At 28.7% G+C, this 27,314-nt stretch overlaps 2 protein-coding genes across 3 annotated transcripts; one reads left to right on the plus strand and one right to left on the minus strand.

Annotated features, from left to right (window-relative positions):
- Nucleotides 1-14,341: 14,341 nt before the first annotated feature.
- Nucleotides 14,342-17,519, plus strand: LOC111309372 (mitochondrial fission 1 protein A-like). Of its 2 annotated transcripts, XM_022908443.2 has the most exons (5): nt 14,348-14,567; nt 14,973-15,111; nt 15,840-15,961; nt 17,040-17,103; nt 17,187-17,519. In XM_022908443.2, exons 1-5 carry the CDS (start codon nt 14,475-14,477, stop codon nt 17,270-17,272), a joined length of 504 nt encoding a protein of 167 aa, XP_022764178.2. In that variant the 5' UTR covers nt 14,348-14,474; the 3' UTR covers nt 17,273-17,519. The 2 variants fall into 2 exon arrangements, with proteins under 2 accessions (XP_089599519.1, XP_022764178.2); XM_089743393.1 differs by lacking the exon at nt 17,040-17,103 and having other exon boundaries at nt 14,342-14,567.
- Nucleotides 17,520-18,343: 824 nt separating this feature from the next.
- LOC111295539 (DNA-directed RNA polymerase V subunit 5A-like) lies at nt 18,344-23,296 on the minus strand. Its single transcript, XM_022889066.2, has 4 exons — nt 22,949-23,296; nt 20,284-20,460; nt 18,963-19,076; nt 18,344-18,651 (listed from the first exon to the last, which is right to left on the minus strand). The coding sequence occupies exons 1-4, from the start codon at nt 23,216-23,218 to the stop codon at nt 18,526-18,528; spliced, it is 687 nt and encodes a 228-aa protein (XP_022744801.1). The 5' UTR covers nt 23,219-23,296; the 3' UTR covers nt 18,344-18,525.
- Nucleotides 23,297-27,314: the final 4,018 nt, after the last annotated feature.

Below are 27,314 nucleotides of genomic sequence, written 5' to 3' on the forward strand. Positions count from 1 at the left end.
AAATCACAATTATGTGATATATAAATTTAAAACATTTTAAGTATGCTAAACATATTTATCACACATGACACATGCTTTCAAAATAACCAAACTTAATTGCACATGTCACATTTTACATAAGCATGATCACTCATAAAGTCAATTTTTTTCAAACAATGATATATTGGAACAAAATAATATAACAAACTTATTGATCATACATGTGATAATTATTTTCATAGATTCATATGACTAGATAATATTTTAAAGATTCACAAATTGTCTTAAGTAAAAGACTTTTATCATCATAAAATGTAACATTTTAACAATTAGACAATAATTAATGAAAATGTTCAAAACTTAACAATTATGTCCAAGAAAACACCAATGACCTAATTAAGCCCTAAATCACCTTTTTATCAATTTTTAATTAGAGCTATTAAGTCTTTTATCACTAAAATCAACTATAATATTCAAGACGAAAGAATGTAACTTTTCACATATGAGCAATAATCCATACAGATAACACTAACCCATGATGTGTTATTTGTAATTAAACTGAAAAGTCTAAGTGCATCATCATAAACTTCCTTTAGATAGAGAATATGATATACGATTAAACACTTTTCACATGAATCAAATATGAAAATATCCTAATTTTTGAAAAACCTATCCTTTTTGGTAGATAGACCTTCTAGACCAGTATATCCTCAACCATGATACTTTATATCCACTCTAAATTACCAAACACAATAACCCTCTTTGGACAGGCAATTGTATGAGTTAATTTTGAAAATATTCCCATTCTTGTGCATGAGAAAATCTTGCATGTCTGAATGAGTAAGCTACTTTGGCAGCTAAACACCCATATTAACCAATTGTATAGTTTCACACTAAGAAACTTAGATTGCTCATGACTATAGTTTTGCATACTTAGCTAAGTATATACATTTTGACCATTCCTTGCGAGATACTTAACCATAATGTATCTTTTTAGATCATTAAAAAGTCAATCGTTCAATGTGATACACCAATAATCAATGCATAACTCGAAAGATCATTATTGATATGATCACTCCTTGTAAGATATTTAAACCAAATATGTCTTTTTGGATCAATAAATAATTTTGCATCCAAAATCCAAATGTCTTGAAATTCATGAACAAATCAATATTAAATCCATAATTTATTCTTATGTAACATCCATCACAATATACATTTCACAAATTAATGATGATACATAACTCTAAAGTTGTCAAAGAAAAATTAAATCAAGACAACAATTTTAAACTCCAATTATTTCAAATAAATATTATTTAATATTATCTAATTATGAAAAAAAATACCAATATAATACTAGTGGTACCAAAACCTCAAGGAGTTTAAATCCAAATTGCCTTAACAATCTATGTTGCATTCAAACAAAAGTTGAAAAATTAGTAAATAAATTTTACTTAATTTATTCAATTATGCACATAACTTTAGGCTAAAAGTGCATAAAATTAAACAACATATGGGGAAAATACTACCTCCAATAAACTTCTAGCATACCATTATATTTTATTATGAAATTATTTGGCAGAAAACATGTGTATAACATATAATAATTACTGACTTTATGCATGAATATAAAACAATAAATATTTAATCCAATCAAAAAATTATAAAAAATACTATAAAAATCAAAAATAAAATTTTAAGTAGGACAAAGAAACCAAAGCAAAAATGGCCACTGGGTAACTCACACGCATTGTACACACCACAGCAGCGATGGCTTCATCCTGCGTTTATAAGAAGGTTGTCCTCAACCTCTAGTGGGGTCAACCCAACCCGGCTGGATCTTACTTTGACCCGTTCATGTCTATCTCTTGTTTTAAGCTTGATTTTGATGCTTCTTTTTTATGTTTTCATGAAATTAAAGTTTCTAAAACTCAATTAAGCTAATGTTTTATGAAACCCACATGAAAAAACTCATAAAAAACAACAAAAACAAGATGAAATGACCTAAAGAAACTTGATTATTAAACCCATATTTAACTAGTTTCAAACTTTCTTCAAATTAATATCTCATAATTAGGCTCTAATATCTTATGTAAGTGTAAATTGAAATTTTAAGAACCATATGTGAATATTAGAACACTAAATTTAATTATGTTGCGTACCTATTCGGGCAAACATAATTGATAAGTAGAAGCAACACCAATCCCTAAAAAGACTAGGTTTTTCTAATTGCTGTTTTTTTACTGACAGTGTTCAATAGATAAATACCGTTACTTAGAAGTGAAAATGAGATCTTAGCCAAATATAATTAAAACCTTAGAAACTTTCCCATTAAAGGTTTACCAGGTCAAATGCCTACATAACCACCAAACCATATTGATCTAATAAGATGTGCAAAATCCATATGTAATTGATCACAATTAATTATTTGAGCTCTCACGCTTATCTTTTATTAAGACTAGATTTATCAATATGTTTTATTAAATTATAAAATCATCAATTAATAGTAGCCTACTCATTGGAAAATTATAACATTGACAACATTTGGATTAATTGGATTATGAAGTACAAAACATTTGTTACTCATTATTTAAGTATAAATGGAAAGCCTTTCCATAGATTTTCCCTTATCACCATTTTTTTATGGTGTATGTCTTGTTTCGAATAGTTTAAAAAAGAATTCAAAACAATTGGATTTATGGTGCAAAGTTGGGAAAACAATGTCCAGTACCATCTCATTTACTATTTGCTAATAACTCCTATTTTTTTTTTCTAAATGCTAATCCTTTGAATTGCTAAAGAATATGTTGTTTGATTTAGAAGTATTGTAGAGCCTTAAGACAACTTATAAGTTTGGAAAAGTTCAATATTATCTTTTGCTCCAATGTCCCTAAGTAGAATATGAAAGATATTATGGCTTGCTTGGTGCAAATCATGAAACTTATTTGGGAATACCTGCATTCTAGGGCAAATCTAAATATAAGGCTATAAGATTTCTGAAGGATAGATAGATTTGTGGCCAAAGTTAAAAATTGAATGAAACAAATATTATGCTATAGAGGCAGGAAGTTTGTATAAAGGTTGTTGCTTGCATGTATAATATGGCTTGTTTCAAGTCACCAAAAAAACTTTGCACAGAAATAAATTTTACTCTAGTTGATTTTTTGTGAGGGCAAAGACAAAAAGAAATATGTTTTTTGAAAATCACTATCGCAAAATGCTCAGAGGAACTTGGTTTCAAATATCTAAAAGTTGTTTAATAAAGCTTTATTGGCTAAATAGGTGTGGTGAATGCTGAGAGAGCCAAAGGCCTTATGGGTTAGAAAAATCAAAGGCATTTATTCCTTAGTAGATTTCTATTAAAGGTTAGAAAGGAAGCGGAGGTTTTTTAGGCTTAAAGCAACTTGATAAAATGGATATATTTTCTAAAAGATAAGATAATTTAGCAAGTGTGGATGAAAAAGATATTTGAGTCAATGATCATTGGATCCCTAGTTTGGATGGTGAAAAGCAAAATCATCCTGGATTGATAGATTCCTAAATAACCAGAAAGGCTTGTTGATTTAATTGATAAAAAGCAAGCGATGTGGAATTTAGGGAGGATATAACCTTGGATTATTGATGAGAAAAATAAGGCCATTGAGATTTGAGAATGTTCTAATTTGCGAAACTATAAGGAGTCTTTGTCCGAGAGTATAACACCTATAATTATTGTAGTGTAATTAATTAATTATAATTTAGTATTATATAGAGTCCATAAAAGAATTATGTAGAGTCCATACTTTTAAATGATAAACCCTTACAAAATTTTTTTATTGTGATTAGTTAATTACAATATTATAGTAAAGAGAATTGTAGATGAAATGCTCTATTTTTATCCTATGTATAAATGCAATCTTAAGACTGTATGGTATATATTGCTTTTGTGTAACTGGACGAGTGTATGGTTTAAGGTATGCTATAGGCTTAATTTTGTTAAAGAATCTGTTAGCATTTTTTATAACTAGATCATTCAGATTTTTAAATACATATCTAGGGATAAAAATACAAGTCAGTCAGATTTTTAAAAGCATATCTAGGGATAAAAAGGTGAAAATGATAGTGGAGATAAAAATAGTAATAACTTTTACTTGGATCATATCATATGGAAAGAAAGGTTTGTATTAGTTTTTAAAAAAAGATCAATTCAAATACATGTTGTTATTGAAAACGTTGAGCAGTTATTAAGGAATCCTAAATATAAATGTTGCATACGTACGAACTGCTTTAAAGACACATCATTCTTTTTTTTTTTTTACTTTTTTGGTTTTGTTTACTTTTCTTTTTTAATATTTTATTAATTTTTTAAATTATCAAATATATATTTTAAAAATTTTATTTTTTATGTATGGAACCCATTCTATTTACACCATTTTTTCTTTTGCAACCAATTACTTATTACGCTCTACATTCAAAACTTTCAAACCATTTTTTACTTAATACACCCATAACTTGTAAACCCCTAACACCCATCTTACCCTCCACCTTCTTAAATCGTAAAATCTTTTTCAAATCTCAAAACCCTTATTCAAATCCTCAACTAGATTAATTGATTTTTAGAGTTAATCAAGTCAACAAAGTTCAATTTAGACGAATATTGAGCTTGAAATCATAGTTTCTGGAAATAAATTTTTGAAAACTTTCAAAAGCTTTTGGATAGGCATTTTTGGAAGCATTTGAAAGCTTCTAAAAATGAATATTCTGAACCTTGTGAAAGCTTTCAAATTTGTATTTCTAGAAGCTTTCAAAAGCTTTCGGATTAGCATTTTCAGAAGCTTTCGAATTTGAAAATCCAATTTTCAAAATACTCTAAACCTTTAAACCTTAACCTCCAACCCAAATTTATCCCTAAACCCCAAATCCCAAATTGTGTTCTATGCTAAATTGTTAAATGCTTAATTAAGTGTTTGATATTTTATTTTATGAGACAACAAATGTGGCACAAATAAGAAATGATGGAGTTGGTTGAGGTCAGGGTCGTAACACAGCAACCTTGGCCTTTTAGAGGATCGAAAAAGTTTGGTTGCTTCTGAAAAAAGACGATAACGAAGACTGGAAGAACATGTCCATGAGTCATTTACTGGTCTTCTAGATGATGATATTGTTGTAAAAAAGGTATTTGGCACCCACTAATGGTTTGAGCCTTTTTTCTAGAAAACTAATGGATGCTTCTATCCTTTAAGGTTTTAGGGGTCATATTGCTATCAATATATGGAATGGCTAGGTAATCAATTTAATCAAGGATTATGCTTATGCTTTGTTCTTGTTACATAATGTTTGTAAAGTTAATAATTAGTTTATATTTGTTGTTATTGTTATAGGAACGAGATTCATTGAAATCGATAAATTATGGGCCAAAGTTATAGCACAAGCCTCTACATGTTTCTCAGTAATGAATTCGTGCCAACATAATTCAATCCAGGTTAGTGTCTTTGATGGACTACACCTATTGTTTGGTTAATAACATGATAGTGTTAGCATTTTGTGAAAAGTGGCATCCTGATATGAACATCTTTCATTTTTTGTTCAATGCAATGACAATTACTTGGATTATGTGTTCGCTATTCTCAACATACCTATCATGAGAGCTATGTTTTCATTTCAATATGTGTTAATTGATTAGGTGAACATGATATTGGTGGAGTTACTTGGAGTGTTAGGGTTACGACAATGAATGAGGCAAAAACATTTCATGGTCTATCAGTTAAGTTGTGTGGTTGTGGGAAACATTCAAAGATGTTATAGATACAACTCTGATTAAGACATACTATATGCTCATAAGGCTTTTTTACTATATTTTTTTGGGTGTACACTATTTGTTGACAAGAGTGTAGTTAATGTATTAATATCCTACTTAACCATATTAAAAAAACTTAGCAACACTAGTACTTACATTTGGGAATAGCTTCCCTTACATATTTATTTAGATAGCTTAGTTTAGCGAACAAGTCTCACGTTCATAAATAGTTAGTTATGTGATTTATTTTAGGTATGTATACAAGAATAGTTATACCATTTTATTCTAATTATTTTTTATTTGATGCAAATGAACATTTTAATAATAATTCTTAATGTATTTGATGCAGGTGTAAATTTATAACACTTTCCAACATAGGCTCTAGTAGCTAAATTAGAATATTTTGATGATCAACCTCATGTGCAATGGTGGAAGGCTCGAACATATACCAATACATTAAAGCGATTACATGAGTAACTGGATGACTTACTTCTAAGTGAGTTGTGTTGTGAGCCTTATGTAGAACAACTGCAACAACATCCATTACTTAAGATAGTCCTTTTTTTATATATATATATTTGAAGTATAGGTCTATCATTAAGCCATACCATCTAGAGAGGGATCTTTGATAGTTTGAATTTTTTATCAACCATTCATTTGAGCTCTCTGACCTCGTCTCAAGTCAAGCAAGGTTCATTGGCTAGCATATATGATATTGTATACCATTTTTGCACTAGTGTTGGAAGAGATTGGATATTCATACCCTACTTGCAAAGCATTGAAAATGATAATGTTAGACACGAGGTAAGTGTTTATTGGGATATAATGCTTGCTAAGCAATAATTTCACATCGGTTCATTCAAAATCCAAAATGTAAATCTAGATTTCAATTAGCATGAAGTGATACTGGGCTAACAGTGAAAGTATAAGTCATCAATTTATTTGTTATTGTTGATATTAAAAACAATTATCTGTTATTGGTAGTGATTATGTTCTTAATGTTTAGGATCACATCTCGAGAGCATTATCATTTATTAATAATGTTATATCCAATAGCTTACATCATAAAAGTATTATTTTTAGTTGAGCATTTTTTAGTGTACAATCCATATTATCTGGGTCATCAGATGTGGCAATAGTAGTTAGTCTACACCAGTTGTTGGACCTATAAAATCAAGTCAAACATTGACTCCTTATAGATCATCATTTCAACCACTTAGACCATCTATAAAGTCATTCGGTACTCTGCTTCTTTGACCACCAATGGTTCACTCCTAGACTATGACATTATTGCCTTTGCCTACTCAATCTCTACCCATAACAACAGCAACATTGATAGATCAATCTCCACCACTATCTCTCATTTTTTTGATTGAAACTCGACGTGTATATTTACATATCAAAAGTAAGAGGGATTAGGATTTTATTTATAAGTTTTTTTTTTGTATATATTTTTTTGAAGATACTAACTTTGTAATTTTAAAAAAAATTTTAATTTATGTTGAATATTACAACAAATAGTTATATGCATATATTTTTACAAATTGTTTATACATTTTTAAATTGCATATGCATATTTAACAACTTGCTAAAGAATTTGATAACATATAACATAGTAATTCTTATATAACAAAATTGATTAGGTTTAGGTTTTGGGGTTTAGGAGTTAGGGAATAGGGTTTAGAGTTTTGGATTTTGGGGTATAAACTTTATGGTTTAGTGTTTAGGTTTAGGGTTTGAGGTTTAAAGGTAAGCTTGGAGATTAGGGTTTTATGGTTTTAGGGTTTAGACATTGTAGTCTTTGGTTAGATGTTTGAGTTTTGTGGTTTAGGGTTTGGAACTTAGGATTTTGTGAGTTTAGACAAATGAAAGTTTATAGACCTTTTGGAAATGCATATTCGAAAGACTTTTCGAATATGCATATATGTATTTTAAAAAGTTCTGTTAGCCTCAAATTGATCTTTATTTTAAAATGATAAAATATTATATTAAATATGCTTAATCAAAATTTTAAAAAAGATTTATTTAATATGTGTTCTTAATTTTTATTATTTTTTATACAAGATAAATAATATGTTTTTCAAAGTGATATTTGAAATAAAACATATTTTGAAAAAAAAGCTTTAGATTTTGAAAAAGATTTATCCAGTACATGATTCTTAAGATATATTATGTTTGGTACTAAATAAATATTATTTCTTTCACAATTGTTATTTGATTTGGAAAATATCTTGAAAAAAATGTTTTAGAATTTTGGTCTTAGTGTTTATCTAAAAAAATATAAGTTTTCAAAATTAACCATTATTTGAAAAATGTTTCTTAAGTGCATACAAACTTTTTTTTTATGTTTGTATTTCTCAAACCAAAAATACTCTTTAAAAATTATTTATTTGTACTTAAATGAAAGTCCAATTATTATTTTTTAAGTGAATTTATTCATCTTGGACTCAATACGTTGTTAATAATGGTGGTTTCGAGAAATAGATTAACTAAAGAAAGATACTTTGTAAGAACAAGATTTTCCAACATTGAATTTTTTTTTGTATTTATTTAAATTTTTTTAATATTTGAATTATATAGTGGGAAAGCTTTCTTTGTATACTTTCTAAAGGATCAAAGAAAATCAAAATTCAAATTTTATAAGAAAATATTTTGAATTTTTATTAGAGACTATGTAGGTTTTCTAACAACTACATAAAGTGTAGATTTGAAAATTCACTAAAATTTTGATACATGGAATCAAATGATAAGTTTTATATGAATAGGAAACTCCTTAAATCTAGTTTCTAAATTTTTAAATGAATATTTATTTGGACTTATATAACTCAAGATATAATCAAATTAATAAGTGAAGTGTAAAACATGATTTAGTTTAAAACAGTCAACTACAATATTAATCTAGAATCACCCCTAATTGAAAACCAACAAGAACCATTTGATCCCTATGAAAAAGTATTGATCCTTTATAAAAATGGTTGATCTATTAGCTTACAATGGTCAAAATTTGAATGAAATTTGATAAATAATCAATCCATTAACATACCCAATTGATCTCTTCATCCCTGACAGCCTCCAACAGCTAGTTTTTCAAGAGATAAACATGCATTTTCTTCTCCAAACAATCCCCAATGGCTCCAAACATATTTTCACCATAAAAAGACTTTTCCAACACTATTGAAGCCAAGAGACAACATCTAAAGAGCATTGATTCAATTTCTTTAAAAAATTCAAAAAAAAAAATTTAAGTGTTTCTATTTTAAATTCTTTAACCTTGTATTCACTATCTATTTCTATCCATTTAATCTCTTTTTGTACTTTTTTTGGTAAACACCCAATCTTTGTGAGGTTATCTAGTTTGCAAAAATACTTGTATCTCATTTGAAATTGTAAGATCAAAGAGAGTGAAACATTTGAATGAATTTATGAGATTTTTGGAAAAATCATTGAGGGATTTTGGTTTGTTGTACTCTTAGACTTAAATGGGCAATTTGTAGAATTTAAGATATAGTGAATTATTCTTGATTAGGATGGTTAATAGAGATGACGTAAGTGCCTTTAGAGAATGACCAAACCTCTATAAATCTTTATATTTAATGTTTCTATCCTTATTCTTTTATTTTCGTTGTTGTTTATTATGTTTTAATTTTTAATTATTGTTAATCTCATCAAATTTCCATCAAAGATTTTATTGTTTTAATATTTGTATTCAAATTTATTGAAAGTCAATTTTTGAGAAAATTTTGGAGATAATCAAATTTAGTTTTTCTTGGATTGTTATCTACACTTAAGTTAACAATTGGTATTACAGCTTGGACTTTATTTTTTAGGTCTAACAACCCAAAAGTGATTTTATGAATCAACTTTTTGATACAACACTTGGAAAAAGACAATCATTATGGTGCCTTATATGTTCGATAGTTTGCACTACACTTATTGGAAAATGAGAATAAAAGCTTTTGTTGTGGCTCATGATATGGAAGCATAAGAGATTATTATAATCAAAGACCACATTAAATGATGAAGAATTGATTGAAAATCACATAAAACTCATGCAAGCTAGTACAACTGCCATGAATATGCTTTACAATGCATTTAACTTTGACAAATTCAAGTTAATTGCAAAATGCTCAAATGCCAAAGAGATATAGGAGAAACTTGAATACATGTATGAAGAAACAAAAATGGAAGAAGAAGTTGAAAAAAGGTTTTGTGAAAGCTAATCCTCAAACCAAAACAAACCATGTTTCATGGTTTTTGAAGATTTTGAGGTAACATTTTTCCAAAATCAATCTCAATCTTGTGATTATAAATTTGATAAATTACAAGATGCATTTAATAAGTTATTTGTTGAATTTGGGTTTCAAAATTGCATGTTGAAAATGACTTCAAAATCACATGTTGAAAATGATTTTTTTATGAATACAAAGAATGATTAAGAAAACCAAAATAAAAAGTTAAAAATGAATTTTGATCCATGCGAAATGCAAAATGATATTTTGGAAAAGTTTTTATTTAAAAAGGAAATTTAATGAGTTAATGAGTGAAAAACAAGAGTTTTTAAAGATTAATTTAAATGCTAAAATGGCCACATACAATTATTATAAATTTTATGATCATTCCATTTTCATTTGTCTTATTAAAAGGAAAGTCCTATTCAAAATTAGGCAAGTGTGGTTTTTAAAGGAACAAAAAAAAAATATGACTAACTCCTAAGAACCCAAAGTAATTTGGGTATCAAAAATCAAATGAATAATGTCTCTTGTAAGTGTGTTAGAGCAATGAGTTACAATACGATTTTGAAGAATAGAACTCTAAACACACAATGAAAAAATGGGTAACCTCTAAGCCAAACTTCTATTTGAAGTGAATTTAAAATTTAGTTACCTATTCTTGATTGAATTTTAAGTGTCTAATTTTTTATTGTTGGCATGCATTTTATATTGATTATGCAAAATTGATTTTATGGATAAACATGTTATAAATTACATAATCTTGAGAAAATATGAGGTTAAGTTAAGTATACATTTGTTTTATGTTCTTGAGTACATAAACAAGATATAAAAATATTCTCATGCTTATTGAACTTGATTTTGATGATTAAATGTTTGAGATACATTAATACTTAATTTTAAGGACAATATGTGTATAAGTATAGTTATTGCTCTAAATGGTTGATATTAATGTTGTTGGTTTGATATATTTGGTGAAATTGAGTTTTGTGCTTATTTGATTATTCTTATATTTATGCACAAAACTAAGAGAGCACACAAAGCTTAATAATTTTGGGATTTCAAGCTTTGCTTTGAAAATCATTTTTAGAAAAGTCAAGTCTTCAAATGGGAAATTTTGTTTTAGTAAGTTTTTAAATGCAAAATGAATTTGAATATCATGAGTTCAATGATTTAAACTTGCTCAAATAAAAATTTTATTAACTTGCAATTATTTTAATTTTTGAAGTATTTAATGCAAGTTTTCAAAGACTTTTAGAGTTTAAAAAATCGAATCTTATTTTAGAGCAAATATGTATATAAAAACCATTTGGATAATTAACAATTATGATATCAAACTTTTTCAAATGATTTAATGAGATTAAATATGAGATTAAACGTATTTATTCATCATAATAGCTTTTTCAAGGAAATATTGGATTTTAAGAGTTGCTTTTTTTATTTTCTTGTTTCTAAAGCAAATTCATCACTTAAATAACTTTCATTTGCTAATTGAAATTTGTTGGAATGGTTCAAATTGGTTAAAAATGAACTTGATAAGTTTTTGGATTTTTCAAAGCCTTTTTCAAGCAAAAATGAGCATTAAAGTGTCAAAAATTAAAATCTTGAAAATATTAAATTTTGAATGGCTTATCCCACATAATTTAGTATAAATTAACGTGCACGATTAAGTTTAAGTTTTCATGAATATGATGCATTTTGTATGTATATATTGATATTCAATAAGCATGAAGCCTAAAAGTGCTTGCATAAGAAATTTGTTTATGTTGTACATATTTTAGGATTTAAGTAACTTTTTTTATTTATGAAAAATGATCATAAACTCTTAAATAAGTTTTTTTTATTATTTATGAAAAATATTTATAAACTTGTGCTAAAGTCTTTTAAATGAAAGTTATAAAAGGTTTAAATGTTTCAAGGGTACTATGGTACTATCTATTGCATAAATGGGATTTAGACCAATGAAAATTTGAAATATATGCATTTTATTGAATATTTGTGATTTTATTATGTCTATTTGATAATTTCAAACTTATTTGAAATGATTTCAATGCATAAACTTTTAAAGAAAAAGATATTAGTCGAAATGTTATGTCATATCTGAATTTAATTTTTTTTGTTATTTTTGTTTTTAGTTTTTGTTTTTTAAATGATATAAAATTTTCAAAAAAAGCTCATAATTGCTAATGTTACATGATAACTCAGCTTTTTTTCTATTTTTTTGCTTTTCATCTTTTTTTTCCTTTTTTAGTATTTTCTTCCTTTTTTATTTTTTTAAAAATTTACTTTAAAAAAAAAAAAGCAAATGAATGTGTAGACATGACATCCTATTTTGTTTTTTTCCTTACACCCTTTTTTGTTTTTTTTAATTTTTTTAATTAGATAATTTTGCATTAAAAGAAACTGGTAAATAAATTCTTAAAGAAAAATATCAATGATGATATATATGACAAAATAACACGTATCCAATAGATTTTAATTCGTCTAGATTCTGTAGATGCCTTTTTGAATTTGGAATGGAATCAAGTTTTTTTTTTCAAAAATCGAGGTCAAGTATGATATGAGTTTAAGATATTTCATATGTCCGAATATTGATAAATATATATTTTATTATTCATTTAATTTTATATTAATTCAATTATTTTTGTATACCTTAATTTAATAAATTTATGTGCATATCACATTTGGCTTTTTTTTTTTCTTTTTTTTTTCTCATCATTCTTTTCTTAAAAAAATTTGACTGTTTTAAATTAGATAAATTTTGCAAGAAAAAAGTTAATAAATATAAGGATGACAAAATAACTCATATCACATAAATTTCTATTTAGTATGAGCTAATATGTGCTGATTTTTAAAGAATTTGAGATCCGGTCAAGATTTTTTCTTTTTTAAAATCAAGATTGGGCCGAAAGTAAATTTTGGGTATTTATCTTGCTTCGAGTATATATATAATTATATTTTAATTATTTATTCTATTTTATATTTATATATTATTATAGTAATGAAGTTTTTATTTAATATTTTAATTTAATAAAAATACTTTATTTATATATAATTAAGATTTAATCTTTTCATCCATCAATTATATAAATTAATGGGCAATTTTTTAAAATCAAGATTGAGTTGATAAGTGTTGACTTTTTTTTTTTTAAAAGAAATGAGATTGAGTCAAAAGTGTGTTTATGTTACTTTGTCCCAATCCATTTTAAGATAAATATAAAAATATACATTTTACTATTTTTTTAATTTTATACATATACATATTATATTAATAAAATTATTTTTTTATTTTAAGAAATAATGTTTTAAACTTAATAGGGGTGTTAATGTGGCACATTTTATGAGCTCATTTTTTTTGTTTCTTTTTTGTTTTTATTTTTTTTATTTTTTAATTTTTTTAAAATAAATTTTATGAGAGAATGAAGCCAATTAAGATATCCATGTACCATCTTTTTTTATTTTTTTAATTAGATAAATTTTATAAAAAACGACGAATTGAAATGATAAAAAAAAAAAATTTAACTTGCAGCAACACATGTATTTTTCTAATACTTTATTACAAAATGATGAATTGAAATGGTAAAACAAAAAAATTTATCTCGCAGCAACACATATGTATTTTTCTAATACTTTATTATTGTTGAATTTTTCTTACTTTTTTTCTTTCATTCTAAAAGTTTTTATAAAAAGTTATGTTTTATAATAAATTACAAAAATCATATCAAATAATTTATGCTTTTAAAAATAAAAAAAAATAATACGCTCTCAATGTAGCATAAGTAGCCAAGCAAAAAACTTAATTAGATATCTTAAATATTATATATAAATATTTTTCATTAATTTTTATGTTTTTGTAATATTTTGTGTATAAATTAAACTTCTTATTATTATTTTAAAAATAAAAAATATATATTAAGAGAAATGAAAAAAAAGTTACATAATTTGATCAATAAAAATATCAATGAATTACAACAAGCTGGGTTGGTAGACCTCTTTAAGTCGCAAATCCGAGTTCAATCCATCCAAATTTTTTCATTTAAATTATAAATATTATTAAAATATGTTAAAAATATTTTAAGATACAAAAAAAAATTTTATATAAAAAAATTATTTATTAATAAAATAATTTCAACTTAAAAATTTTGTCTCTAAAGCTGGACTTGAGTCAAGTCCTTGGGCCACACGGGCAACCTGCTTTGTGTAACGTTGTTTTGGGCCAATTTCTTGTAAATTTGAAAGAGAAATCTTAAAATATTTCACGACTAATCCTGAAAAAAGCCAATTTCTTATTCCTTGAGTTCTGCCCAAATGGATTCATTGCGCAGTTCCGTACAGCCTTCTCTCGCTCTTAACAACGAAGGCCCCAAAAACCTATAAAATAAAATTAGAATTCAAAAATAAAACTAAACCTGAGAGGAGAAAACGCCGTAAATGTCAAGCTAAAAGCCCCGTTATAATTTGTTGATAGAGCAGTGACTGATAATTGAAAAATGGAGGAGAAGATAGGGAAATTCTTCGAATCGGTGGGGTCCTTCTTCGGTGGTGGCGATCAGATCCCCTGGTGCGACCGCGACGTCATTGCTGTATGTATACATTCAAGTTTTCCTTTTATTCTCTGAAATTTTATCCAATTCAAATTGGATTAGCAGTAATAGTATGCTTTTGATAGCTCATTGATCTGTGAAGTTTACCATTTGGGGTTTGATATTTTGTTTATCTATAGAATATAAGAGAAAAAAAAAATTGAAAGGGTTTAAGGCTTCTTGAGGTATATATTATTATTATAGATTATTAGTAATTTTCTGAATTTAACAAGCATTTCTAATTGTCTAAATGCTTGAAATTTATGGAATTTGAATAAAGAGGATGGAAAATATTATATATTTATGGTGTTGTCTTGTTATACTGGGGTTTGGGTATTTTGTGGTTACGCATTCGCTTCCCTTTATTATTTTGGCATTTTGTTTTGACTGTGGCATTGCTGGAAGGGCTGTGAGAGAGAAGTTGCTGATGCTATGAAGGGTGATTCTGAGGAACTGAAGAGTGAAAGCATCATGCGACTTTCATGGGCACTTGTTCACTCGAGGCAAGCTGATGATACGCAGCGTGGGATATCCATGCTTGAAGGTCAGTTATTTATACCATCTTCCCTGTCTTGTGAGTTTTTTATGTTGATTCACATGTTAATTTTTGTTATGTTTTCATAGAATGTGTTTTGTTTCTACCTGCTGGTCCTGTTTGTAATTGTAATAAAGTAATTGTGACCCAATATTGTCAATGCAAATATTTGTCAAATAACACTCATGTTGGTAACTTTATTCTAGTTTCATCGGTGGTTTCTCTGTGTCCATACTTTACTTTCTTTTTTCCTTCTAATTGCTTTCGCTACTTGTATTCTTACCTGTAATGGAGGTCTTTAACTGTTTTAAGTAAGTTAACCTATTGCAGCGATACCCTTGCCTTGGCTATGCCTTTTCTCTAAGCCTGATTTTACTTTGTATTCCTAATTGTGGGTCATAGTCATGCTAATTGTCTTCAAAATGCTTGTTTAGCATTTCCGTCACTGCTGGTAATGCATCTGTCTAATAACTTCTATGCAATGTGTCTGGATTTACCCCTTCTCTGAGTAATTGAGGCATTAAACTTTTCGGTACAAGGCTAAGGGTATTCCTCTGTCACCATCAGTCTAGCTCCACTTATGGTCCTTCCCAATTTCCCTTTTTTGAGCCATTCTGTTATTTGAATAAATTCTTACTCCTTATTACCTTCTTGTTATTGATGTGTCGCTTTCGGTCTATAGCTTTATTTATAATGTTATGGGCACAGCTTAAATTCAAAAACTTTTGTCTTTGCAGCATCATTGGCCAATAGCAGCTCCGAATTGCAGCAAAGAGAGAAACTTTATCTTCTAGCTGTTGGGTATTACAGAACTGGTGAATGCTCAAGGAGTCGACAATTTGTGGAGCGGTGTTTGGAGGTTTGTCTGTGTTTCCTTAGCCCTTTTCTATTTAAAAATAGATTCTTGGGGGTTATGCATCTCACTTCGTCTGAATGTTTTAGACTTGGCCCATGCTCAGTCAATACTAATTGTCCATCTAAAAGAAGAGAAACAAGGTAATGAAGGACAGTTGTGTAAAGGATAGAGGTAGGTAATGGCAAGAGGATGATTTGTTAACTGTTGTTATCAGTGGAAATTGTTAATATTAATAGCAATGCCTATCTTTAGCCAATCAATGAATTGGTTTAGTACCTAATTAGATAGTTTTCATCTACCAACATTAAATTGATTGTTTAAATTATGAATGTAACATTCTGAGGTACTCATCAAACATGAAAATTGCCAAGCATAACATTTAAAACTAAATCTAATTTTTAATTGCATAAAGATAAATTATATTTAAAGGTTAAGAAACTCAGTGTAAAATGTTTGGCCTAAAGGTGTTCATTCTATCATCTTAATGCTTAGAAATGATTGCATTTACCTACCCATTTCTTCCTCTATGAAAGTCCATTTATTTTACCATATAATTTTCCTACATATATGTCATGATTAATTTGACTTATTAATCTTTTTATCCGTTGATGATGTTAAAATTGATATCATTATTAAGTTATTCTGGGGTCCATTAGTTTGGCTTTAAATTTTTAAAAAATTAACTAGAAAGAAACAATTATTAGAGGGGGAGGCATTAATGGCAACAATCCTGGAAGGATGACTCAACTCCTAGCTTTAATGCATGGGATTTTTTTTACTGGGCTATGCTAGCTATGGAGTGTGTGTTGTTGTGTGTTTAATTCATTTTGCATTTTCTCTGGGTTAGTGATCTAAATTCTGCTGTGGTTACCTTTAAACCTTTATTTAAACACTATGGTTTGACTTGCACGACATGAAATTATGGGCCTGTGTCTTCTCTCTGTTAGAACTTTTAATTTTGTTTCTATTATTCCAACCCCACATTGTGTGGTGCACATTCCAAACACGTTTGCTTGATAAAAATGTTTGTTTTGAGTGATTTCTTTTGTTTTCTTGCTTTATGAAACTACTGGTTTTGTAGATTGCGCCTGATTGGAGGCAAGCTCTTGCCCTTAAGAAGGCAATTGAGGATCGTATTGCTAAAGGTTATAACCAGAATTGTCTTACTGATGCTAAAATTAATTGTAGCATAGACTGAATGGCTTATGAATATATGGTTTTCATGCAGATGGTATTATTGGAATTGGCATTACTGCTACTGCTGTGGGACTTATTGCTGGTGGAATTGCCGCAGCATTGGCTCGCAAGAAATGATCAACCAAAATTGTGCGTTTGTGAATATTGCTCCCAACCTCAAGATTTGGCCCCCAAGCATTTTGCTGATTTTGCTGAAGAAATGTTTTGAATAAGTGACAAAAGCAAAGTTTTTAGCATCTATTGGATTTATGAATAACTGTTATGAGTAGAGATATCAATGGATAGGGTATGAGATGGATAAAATATTCTTTATTCTCATTCTTAATTTTTTATATTATATTCATCCTATACCTATTTTATATTATATCTCTATGCAATGGTATTTCAAATTCATCCCTATCTCGTTCTCCATAGGTATTTAATGAGTAGATAGTTTCTGAATTTGTGGTTTTTGTTTTAATAAATTTTTTTTTTTTTTTTTATTGCACATTTAAATTTTTTTTATAAATATGTATTTTTTTAAATACAAATATATTAGTTTTATTAAATTTAAAATAAAATTTTACATTATTAAATAAAAAAATTAATTTATTAAATACAGAAAAATATATATAAAGTATAGTTACGAAATGGGTGTTATGTTATTTACCTGAAAAAATTTAAAATTACATCTATTCTTGTCCCATCTTTAAAATTACATTTTGATCGTTTTTGGCGTAAAAATGAGAATTCCCTTGATACATATGACAAAGACACTATTCTATTCTATGACCATCTTGTAAAAGGATTTGTTTTTATTTTTGTGCAATAAATTTGTTTAATTGTTAGAATTTTGCAGTTTTCTATCCAGGGGAAAATGGTCAAATTTGCCATCTGTGAAAATATATTAAAGTATGTATTTAGTACGAACCATATTAAACTGTAATTATTCATATTATTATATGTTGATAATCGTTCAAAGCATTTTAAAGTTTAGGCCCAGATGGAAAAGTGTGATGGCACTCATGGCAATGGCGTATTGGAAAATCTGCCCAGAACTTTTTCATCTTCTGTTTACTTCATAAGAACAAAATGGACTGGAAACAATGCCATGTATCAGATGCTTGCTTCCAGAAAGAGGTTGTAATTTTTCTCTATGCCATTTTGTCAAAGTTTGCAAGGATGATAAATCTGTTGCAGTCTTGCAGATATTGCAATTAAAGCCATTGACTTCTCTTAATAAAAAGGCATTAAAACAAGCAACTCAACCAGTGTTCATTAGGAGCAACAGAAGTTAACACGATGCAACCCCAAAAGATGGTTTGGGAAAAGCTTAAAACTACACCTGCAATATTCCACAGCAAGAAACAACAGTACATTGCGTTGCGGCATCACCAGACGCATCGGTAAGTGACATGTGACTCAGTGATTTCACCACCATAGGTAACTTTCACTACTTGACCCTTTTCAAAACCATAATATCTTGCAATGGCATCTTTCTTTAACAGTCGAGGAAGCTACCGACAAATATAAATTCGAATAAGATGCCAGCAATTAGTGACTTTAACCAATAAAAGCCTAAAAATATATATATAAAATACACATATAGACATAAAATAACGATGCAATTTTTTTTTTTTTTGTCATGCAGCTACCCTGAAATTTGGTAGAGTTTTAAATCTTCTTAACAAACATCACATATATGCATATGCACATCTTTTTAGAGCATTGAATGTCCTGATGGACAACCATATGCTTTTCAATCTGAATGCTAACGTTCACACGTATGGTATTATTCAACCAAAGCTTTTAATGTTTTAAGACTAACCTGTTTCTCTTCTATACTATACTTCTGCAAGAGCCTTTGTTTCTCATGTTCTGTCAATACCTGATGCTTGGGCTTTAACACATGCTTCGTAATATTAACAAGCAAGTCAGTGATCTGAGGACCATGAAATACAAAGGGAGATATTAGGGGTACAAGATAGTTTGAACAAGTTGCAGATTAGATGAGGAGACAAAAAGGATTCCACATCCACACTTTCTACATTAAACCATAATGGATGTAAAGAACCAATTTCTTTACTTAATGTAAAATGCCACGTAATGTCCGTTTCAAAATTAACTAATCCATCTGACAATTAACAAGAAATGCATACTATTGTAAGATGGAACGAGGATGAGAATTACTAATCCATTCTTATAGACTCATAAAAGTTATAAGTGGCCAATGAGACTAGTGCTATAAATAGATTTCTACCCCCGCCCCCACCAAAAAAAAAAAAGTTAACACTTTCAGATATGAAAACACAATGTCACAGTACTCATCTAGGAAAGAAACTTAAAAATCTTATAGGGATGAATTAACCTCAGCAAAATTCCTTAAACTTGATAGAATTGGCACAGGAAATATTTGGTCAGTTGAAACTAGCAGACTGTAGTACATTTTTTAAGCTTCACATAGTTGATAACAATAAACTAGATGACTTATTACATATGACTAGTATTTGCAGTGCAAAATAACATTGTAATTTTGATTAGTACAAAACACACGAAGAAATGATTGCCGAGCTTCATGTTATACCAAAATGCATGTGCCTTGCATCCCTATGGCTATTTCTCGAGATATAATCTAGAGGGAAATATGTGCAAGCAATTCAATTAGGGTGTGGCATCTTCACTTCAGAAACTATTAAAAAAACATTTAAATCATTTCAAAATATTCAAAAATTGAATCATTCAAATGAGTACAAAAATAAACCAAATGCAGTATACCGATTAGCATTTTCATCCTTCATATGCTAATCTCAACTGAACCACAAAGTCACGGTTTTTCTGCCTTTATCATAGCAAACTGGTGTTAGAAAAGATAATAGAAAATAATATGAACCAAACACACACACACATCCCAAAGAGGGAGAGAAGCATTAGTTTATCAAGAAATGAATAGATGTAAATGTATGAAAGACAGGCTATGGCATGAGGTATCTGTACAATATGGAGTGGACACAAGAACAGCAAAATTCAGGACATGAAAAGCCTAGAGGCCAAAGTTTTCAAGTAACATAATATTTTCTTGTATCAGATTGAATTTACAGAACCAGTGTCAATGGAAATAACACAGACCTGACTCGTATTAAAAATTTTACCTGGAATATCTCCACTTTAAATGAGAAGAGGTCCAGAGCTTTCAAAGCTTGGTTTGTTATGTGGTTTTGCAAGACTAATATCAACCCAGTCAAGCTTTCTTTGTTAGTAATTAGACCAGCAATGAGCCGAATCCCACTAACTTTAACTGTACCAGGCCCATAGAAAACTACCAGCATCTGCTAGGAAAAAGTTCATTCACTAGGATGCAGATCACATTAAAGAATAAAGAATCACTTCTCGAGACAAGACTAAGAGCAATTAACAAGGAAAAAATCAATACATCATTAAAAATAAAGATACTAATTCAGCTTTAATTTATCAATGTTTTTGAAGCAGAAATAACACACAATGTTTGATACTTCAGCTTCATTATCAGTTAATCTACATAAGTATCAGAGCTATGCTCAAATTTCATAAACCTCAAAACTTCAAGCAATACTTTAAATGAATAGCAAACTAAATAAATGCTTCCAGGTGCTGCCATTATCATCAAACGAGATATTGATGTCATTAAAAAAAAAACTGATTTGTCCACAAAGACAAATTTCTTCAATGTCATACTAAATCAAAGAAGTTTCCTGCCTCATGCAACCAATTTTGATATTGTGGAAGTACAGGGCAAAATTATTAACACCGCACTTCAACCTGGGTGGATGAAAGCTAATCATCCTAGTTACAATAGCCCAATCTATATCAACTAGTCCTTGGTGCCGGACACCAACAGAAGACTGCACCCTCAATACAATAAGAGGAAGATCAGTGCAGATTTCACAAAGAATTATATGGAGCACTGCTAACTGGGGTGAGCTTAAGTAGGGGGTTGGCCATATATCTTAAACTCAAACCGTAGTGTTCTTCTCTAGGAAACACATGATAGTGGCTACCAACATAGGAGTTGAACAGTATAACAATTCAGAGGAGTTTATTCCACAAGCTTCCACTCAGAACTCTAGCTGTGAGACATGCTATGCCTATCTTTTACTGAAAACTTACAACTTCAGCAAAAACAATTTATAGGTGGGGAGAGAGAGAGAGAGATTATCACTGATTCTAACAAATTAGAATACTCCATAAGCAGGGGCAAAGCCACATAGGAACTTGAGGAGGGAATTTTGAAATTTATGCAGTGTTATGCATTAATTTTTTACATATATCTCTCAAAATAAATGAATGGCCCCCTCAAAGTAATATAACTGTCTTCAATTTTTATTTGTGAGTGTCTAACTTATTAAATCTTTTTAAAATTTTAAGAGTAATTTTTTTCAAGTTTGAAAAAAAATTAAAACTATCTTCTCTAAATAAAACAATTAGTATAATTGAATATATTTGTAAAGTGTGAAGATTTCTTTCTACAAAATAATTTACTCATAGTATTTTTAAATAGTGTAAATACTTGAATACCAAATAAATGGCAAGGTTTATAAATTTTAAGTAAATTTTGTGAAGTTTGCAAGTAAAAGCAGTTTATATATCATGAAAACTAAAACTAAAAATCAAAACTAATACTACAATTTAAGCAAGAGCTTATTGAATATACCATCTACATGTAATTTTTTAAAATTTAACAATTTACATATCATTGTTCCACCTATTGAGTTTTATCAGTTTTGATTTTTAATTTTTTATAACCTTTTTATTATAAACTTCATAAGTTTCAAAAGAAAAAAAAAATCTATTTAGTTGGTTTGCCTTATAAAAAAGTTTAAAAAAAAAAAAAAAACACATGGTATTATCTGAAAAAGATTATTTCACTGGGTAATTTCAATTGATTAAAAAAAAAAAAAAAAACAAAGACTCAATTTCAATTGGTAAAAATAAATAAATAAAGAATAACAAATACCAATAAGATGAATTGGTAAAAACAAACACTTCTATATTGGTCCTAATTATTTAGTTCTTACATATTTTGTTATAACATAATAATGTTGGATTAGTATTGTTTCCTTAGTGATTCTTATAATTCAATAAAAATATAAAGAGGATGGTTTAATTTAATTTCTTGTATTTTAATAAGTTACTAATTTTAATTTTGTGACAATTTTATGTCACAAAAACTTTATGATAATTTTCATATAAAATATAACTAAGACAAAAACTCTTAGTATATGTTTCAAATATATATTTGAGAATTTTAATCATATTCTTTTTTCTCTCATTTTATGTACTTAAATAAATAAATTACTCGCATATATATATATATATATATATATATATATATATATGCGTGTGTGTGCATGCGCTCGCACGTATGTGTGTTGGCATTCACATGTGTACATATATTTGATTTGACCCTACATAGAAATCCTGGCTCGGCCATTGTAAGAAAAGTTTAGGAAACATAAACTAAAACTAACAGTTGCCAAAGTCAGGTTGCATTATATGTAACTGCTGCCAGGGTATTAATGACTTAGACCAAATTAAAACCAATTTATTCAGAAAACAAATATGATAGGGTTTAAAAATGATTAATCATCTAAACTCAAACTTTTGGAGAAGAATATTATATTGAATAAGGGACATGCAATTAGTTATTAGTGAATACTTATCTAATCCTGCAATGTATCACAATAATTCTCATGAAAAATATAAAACAGGAGGAAACAACAACCCAAACCTAAAGCAAAGCCCGGAAAAAAGCCAAAAAAAAAAAAAAAAAAGCATTACCCGCTTGGAAGAGTCAGTTTTATGAGTAACAGAGAGTCTGAAACGATCAAAATCAGGGCTTTGGCCATAGATGGCTCGAAATTCTTGAAGGGAGAGGTTGATTTCAGAGTTGGGTACGGCATAGCCTCTGTCCCTTAGCATCTCCAGCACGGTTCTCCGTGACAAATAGTATCGGTGACTCTCCGTGCTACCGTCATCCACGAACCCACTCAAGCACTTCCCCAGGGCTTCTCTGTTTGACCCATCTCCTTCCAATCCTTTCCCTTCCATTTTTGTCTTTACTTCAGTGTATGTATTTTACACAACTTAACTATATGCCTCCGCTTGGTTTCTCCCATCAGACTTTTGAGGGGGGATGCAGATGCCACATGCTATAGTTTTGGGTTTTAAATCTTTAGTCCAAGCCTACCCCAAAACCGAGCGGAGCTTCGGCCCTAGATGAATGGCCCAAACGGATTAAGTTCTCAATAGTTGAGCCTCATGTATGAAAGTTTTAGGGTTAATCTGAAAGTGTACAGTGCGACTCCCCACCGCACTAGACTCGTCATATGGCGCTTGACTTTGCCAATGCTGTTTTAGGGTCTAAGGATTCATTTGGATGTGGTGCAGTGCGGCTCTTCACTATTACTGCACTGAACAGTAAAAATTCTATTTTGCGTAAGGAACGTTCAGTAGATTTTCAGATTTAGTGAGAAAAAGTGATTTTAACAAGTGATAGTAAAAGGGAATTGTTTAATTTTTCGGTTTATTGATCTTAGAAAATATATAATTTTTATATTTAATTAGAGGAATGTAAGATTATTTAATAAAATTTTTAATTATATATTTTTAATAATAAGTGGATGATAGGTGACATTTATAACTAATAAATAAATAAATGATTTATTTAAATTTTTATTATTTAATATGTAAATTATTCATATAATATTTTTATAAAATTATTTAAATACAAATTTTAAGTGTTATTGCACATAATATATATAATAATAAATTTTATATGTAATAATAAAATTTTATTTTAATATAATTTTTTTTTCATATTTTTACCTGTATTTTTACTCTTAAAAATATTTCCTTAATTGAAATTTAAAATTTTCAAATATATTTATGTATATTTTATATTATGCTTACTGTTGTGTAGCATTGCAGATTTTAGAACTTCCTGGCTAACAAGTCCAATAATTGTAATGACCATGATAAACCAAGTAATTAGAGCCTCAGAAGAGGTTTATTAGGGAGGCAAGGTAAAAGGTTCAACTTGGAAATTATGTTTGATAAGCAGCACTAGTTTCATGCAATTGATCCTTGAAGATAAGGATCATTTTCATGGAAGGAACATTGTTACAGACTAAAACGAATTGGAATTGGCCTTGGATTTATTTCTTGTGGACTTGTTTATTGTTGGACTATGTTCTTTATTTATTATAAGGCATATTAAAACACCTTACACACACACACATATATATATCTAAATTATAAATTATTTATGTTTGGTATTACTTTGACGCAGGTAATCAATCCTCATCTATTTGGTATCAGAGTCTAAGAGTTGTTGCTCTCATCTACTTGGTTATAGAGCTCAACTCTATATAGAAATCTATTTTTGTTCTAATTCTAACACTGAATTGGATAGGATAAGCCAAAACAATTTTCTTTATCATGGATTTATCAAAAGTTAGTAGTTCGTAATTTTCAACCTCTAGATCTTCACTTAGTTAACCTTCTTCTTCTTCTCCTATAATTAGAAAGTTTTCCTCTTATAAGTTAAATTTCTTATATAAAATTAATTATGTTCCAAAAAACAAAAAAATCCAAGAAACAGATCATCTCCTTATAAATCCCTATATTGTTTTTTCCAAAACTTCTTCTTCCTTTTATATATCCATAAAAAACCTTTTAAAACCAATATACTAAGTTCTAAAAGAGTATGTTCAAGTCTCAAAGTTTTATTAGTGTATTCTTCCTACTGGATCTGAATAGTACTTTGTTACTCTTTAAATTCTTTTAAAATTTTCATAACAATGGCTAGACCAAAGATATACTCACATCCATTTCGATGCTATCAGAATTGCATTAAACTTTTATGATATAAATGATATTCTTGGTTGTGTCAGGATGGTTTTATTGGATACAAGATTCAAAGACTACCAATATGTAGTACTTGGCATAGTTAAGACAACATTAAATGCGAGAACTATCTTCTTTACAATTTTTTCAAACTACAACATATCTCTACATGATCCAATACTATTAGATGCTTTAAAGTTCAAATACAAATAGTAAAAACTAAGATAAGAGGATTTCAGGCAATCCTTCATTATCATATGGCATACAAAATTCAAGATTATGCCATAAACCTATCCTTGCCTAACTCTGGTGATGCTGCATTTGTAAAGCTAGAAGCTGCAGACAAGATTCGTAGATATGTTCATATTTTAAAGCATATCTCGAATGAAGAACTTGCTGTTCTATTTCCTAAGTTGTAAACAACAAGTTATCAAAATATTTGGAAGCAAGATGAACCAATTCAACTCTTTGATTCTTCCTACAAAACAAACCTAGATGGTACTGTGATAATTGAGTTTGATCATAACAAAGGAAAAGAAATTCCTATCCCAACTATTTTTCTTACATGATTCATGATGCAACCATGTTAAGTTGAACCAAATGTACTAGTTACACACATCAAACCTAATGAAAAACCTATATATGCATACAGATCTTTAAAAAAACATTGCTATTAGGACATTGATTGTAAATGCAAAAGCTATAAAAAATATAACTGCAAAAGCTTCTTGATGATGATGATGATTTTCAAAAAAAGCCAAAAACAAAGTCTTCACAATAGAAGCTAAAAGAAAAATATGAAAAAAGAGACCCTAAAGTTGATCTTCTTGATGAACCTTCAGAAAAGTTTGACTATTATTTCATTTATGCCAAACACAAAAAATCAGACTTCCCTAAAAGAACTTGTAAACCCAAAACACTTGAAAACCCAAAACCAAAAGAACTTTTACCTCATATGTGTATAATGCAACCAAGTTAGTCCTCTTATGACTCAAATTTTTCTCCTTTTTAAGAATTCCACAAAGACAAATACAAACACATTCCAAAAATCCTAAATCCCAATGACAGAGATAAGTATGGAAACCAAAAAAAATTTCTCGAGCAAAAGCAATTTTGAACTGGCAGACAGATAACTCTATCCAATAGAATGCATTCTAGTACAAGATAAAGAACAAGCTAGATCAAGTGAGCTAACATTTTGATCAAAGTCTCATCAATCTTCAAAATATTATTCTTGACATTAAGATAAAAATACTAGTTCTAAATCGAGAACTCGGATACATGGTAGAAACCAATACTGGTTACACTTATACTTTTTCAAAAAAATAAATAAATAAAAAGCCTCAATATTCAACTTACAGATCTTCAAAATCAATACCGTAAGAAACAATACAACAATCGCCAACCAACATCTTTACTCTCATCAACACTAAAATTCATGATATCCCTTACCAAGCTTATGCTCTTCCTCAATATCAACTTTACACCTTACCTTTACCTCCAAAAATTTTTTTCACATCATTGTAGTAAAACCTCCCCCTACATCATTACCTTCATAACCAAGATAATTCTTCACACCAATATTAGAACAACTATTCCAAACTCCCTCTTAAACCAACATCTTTTTGGCATAACTAAAAAGTAGATTCACAAATTTAGAGAAAAATAGTCAGTTGACCAAAAACCTAAAAGAATTGTAGAACAACCACTTCTATAACCTCAAAAACCAAAACCAAGCACAAGTACAAACCCTAATCTAAAACATACCCCTGAAAGTACCTTTCATGCTTCAAAACCTCCAATACATAATGATTTCTCCCAATCCCAATGTTTTTCCAAAAATGCTCCAACAAATGACATAAGAGAACCTCCTTCAATCTTTCATTAAAGATATTTTTCCCATTAAATATGAAATAGAATCTCAATTGGAAAGTAATGAGTCAAACAACTTAGATAATTCAGATGAAACACTTCCACAGATTTTCATAACAAAACCAACAGTTGAAGTTTCAGAGATAACCTAGAAATGCACAACCCTGAAGCAATAAATGTTAAACAATAACAGCCTTCTTCCCAAACACATGCTCTTTCCACATCAAAGTTCTTAGTATTCACAATTGATGATATTCTTCTTTTCAAATAGCCTTCAAGATTTCAAGAGTGCATAGCATTAGGACTTATTGAATTAAACTTTAATCCTAATGTTACGATGAATACAATTTTATTGAGATTTATCTCAAGCCTGGTTAGAATCTTCAAGAATTTTTGGGACAATATTGGTGAATATATACAGTTATAA

Source organism: Durio zibethinus, chromosome 14 (genome assembly GCF_047325235.1).
Source record: "Durio zibethinus cultivar Kanyao isolate XHJ-2024 chromosome 14, ASM4732523v1, whole genome shotgun sequence".
Taxonomy (NCBI): Eukaryota; Viridiplantae; Streptophyta; class Magnoliopsida; order Malvales; family Malvaceae; genus Durio; species Durio zibethinus.

Excerpts from the sequence above, each read along its gene's own strand:
- LOC111309372 (XM_089743393.1), top strand. The coding sequence starts at position 14,475 with ATGGAGGAGAAGATAGGGAAATTCTTCGAATCGGTGGGGTCCTTCTTC. Across the intron at positions 14,568-14,972 it reads GCGACCGCGACGTCATTGCT|GGCTGTGAGAGAGAAGTTGC; the intron begins GTATGTATACAT and ends CATTGCTGGAAG. Across the intron at positions 15,112-15,839 it reads TGGGATATCCATGCTTGAAG|CATCATTGGCCAATAGCAGC; the intron begins GTCAGTTATTTA and ends TTGTCTTTGCAG.
- LOC111295539 (XM_022889066.2), bottom strand. The coding sequence starts at position 23,218 with ATGGAAGGGAAAGGATTGGAAGGAGATGGGTCAAACAGAGAAGCCCTG. Across the intron at positions 20,461-22,948 it reads AAACTGACTCTTCCAAGCGG|ATGCTGGTAGTTTTCTATGG; the intron begins GTAATGCTTTTT and ends TTTTCCTAGCAG. Across the intron at positions 18,652-18,962 it reads ATAGTATAGAAGAGAAACAG|CTTCCTCGACTGTTAAAGAA; the intron begins GTTAGTCTTAAA and ends ATTTGTCGGTAG.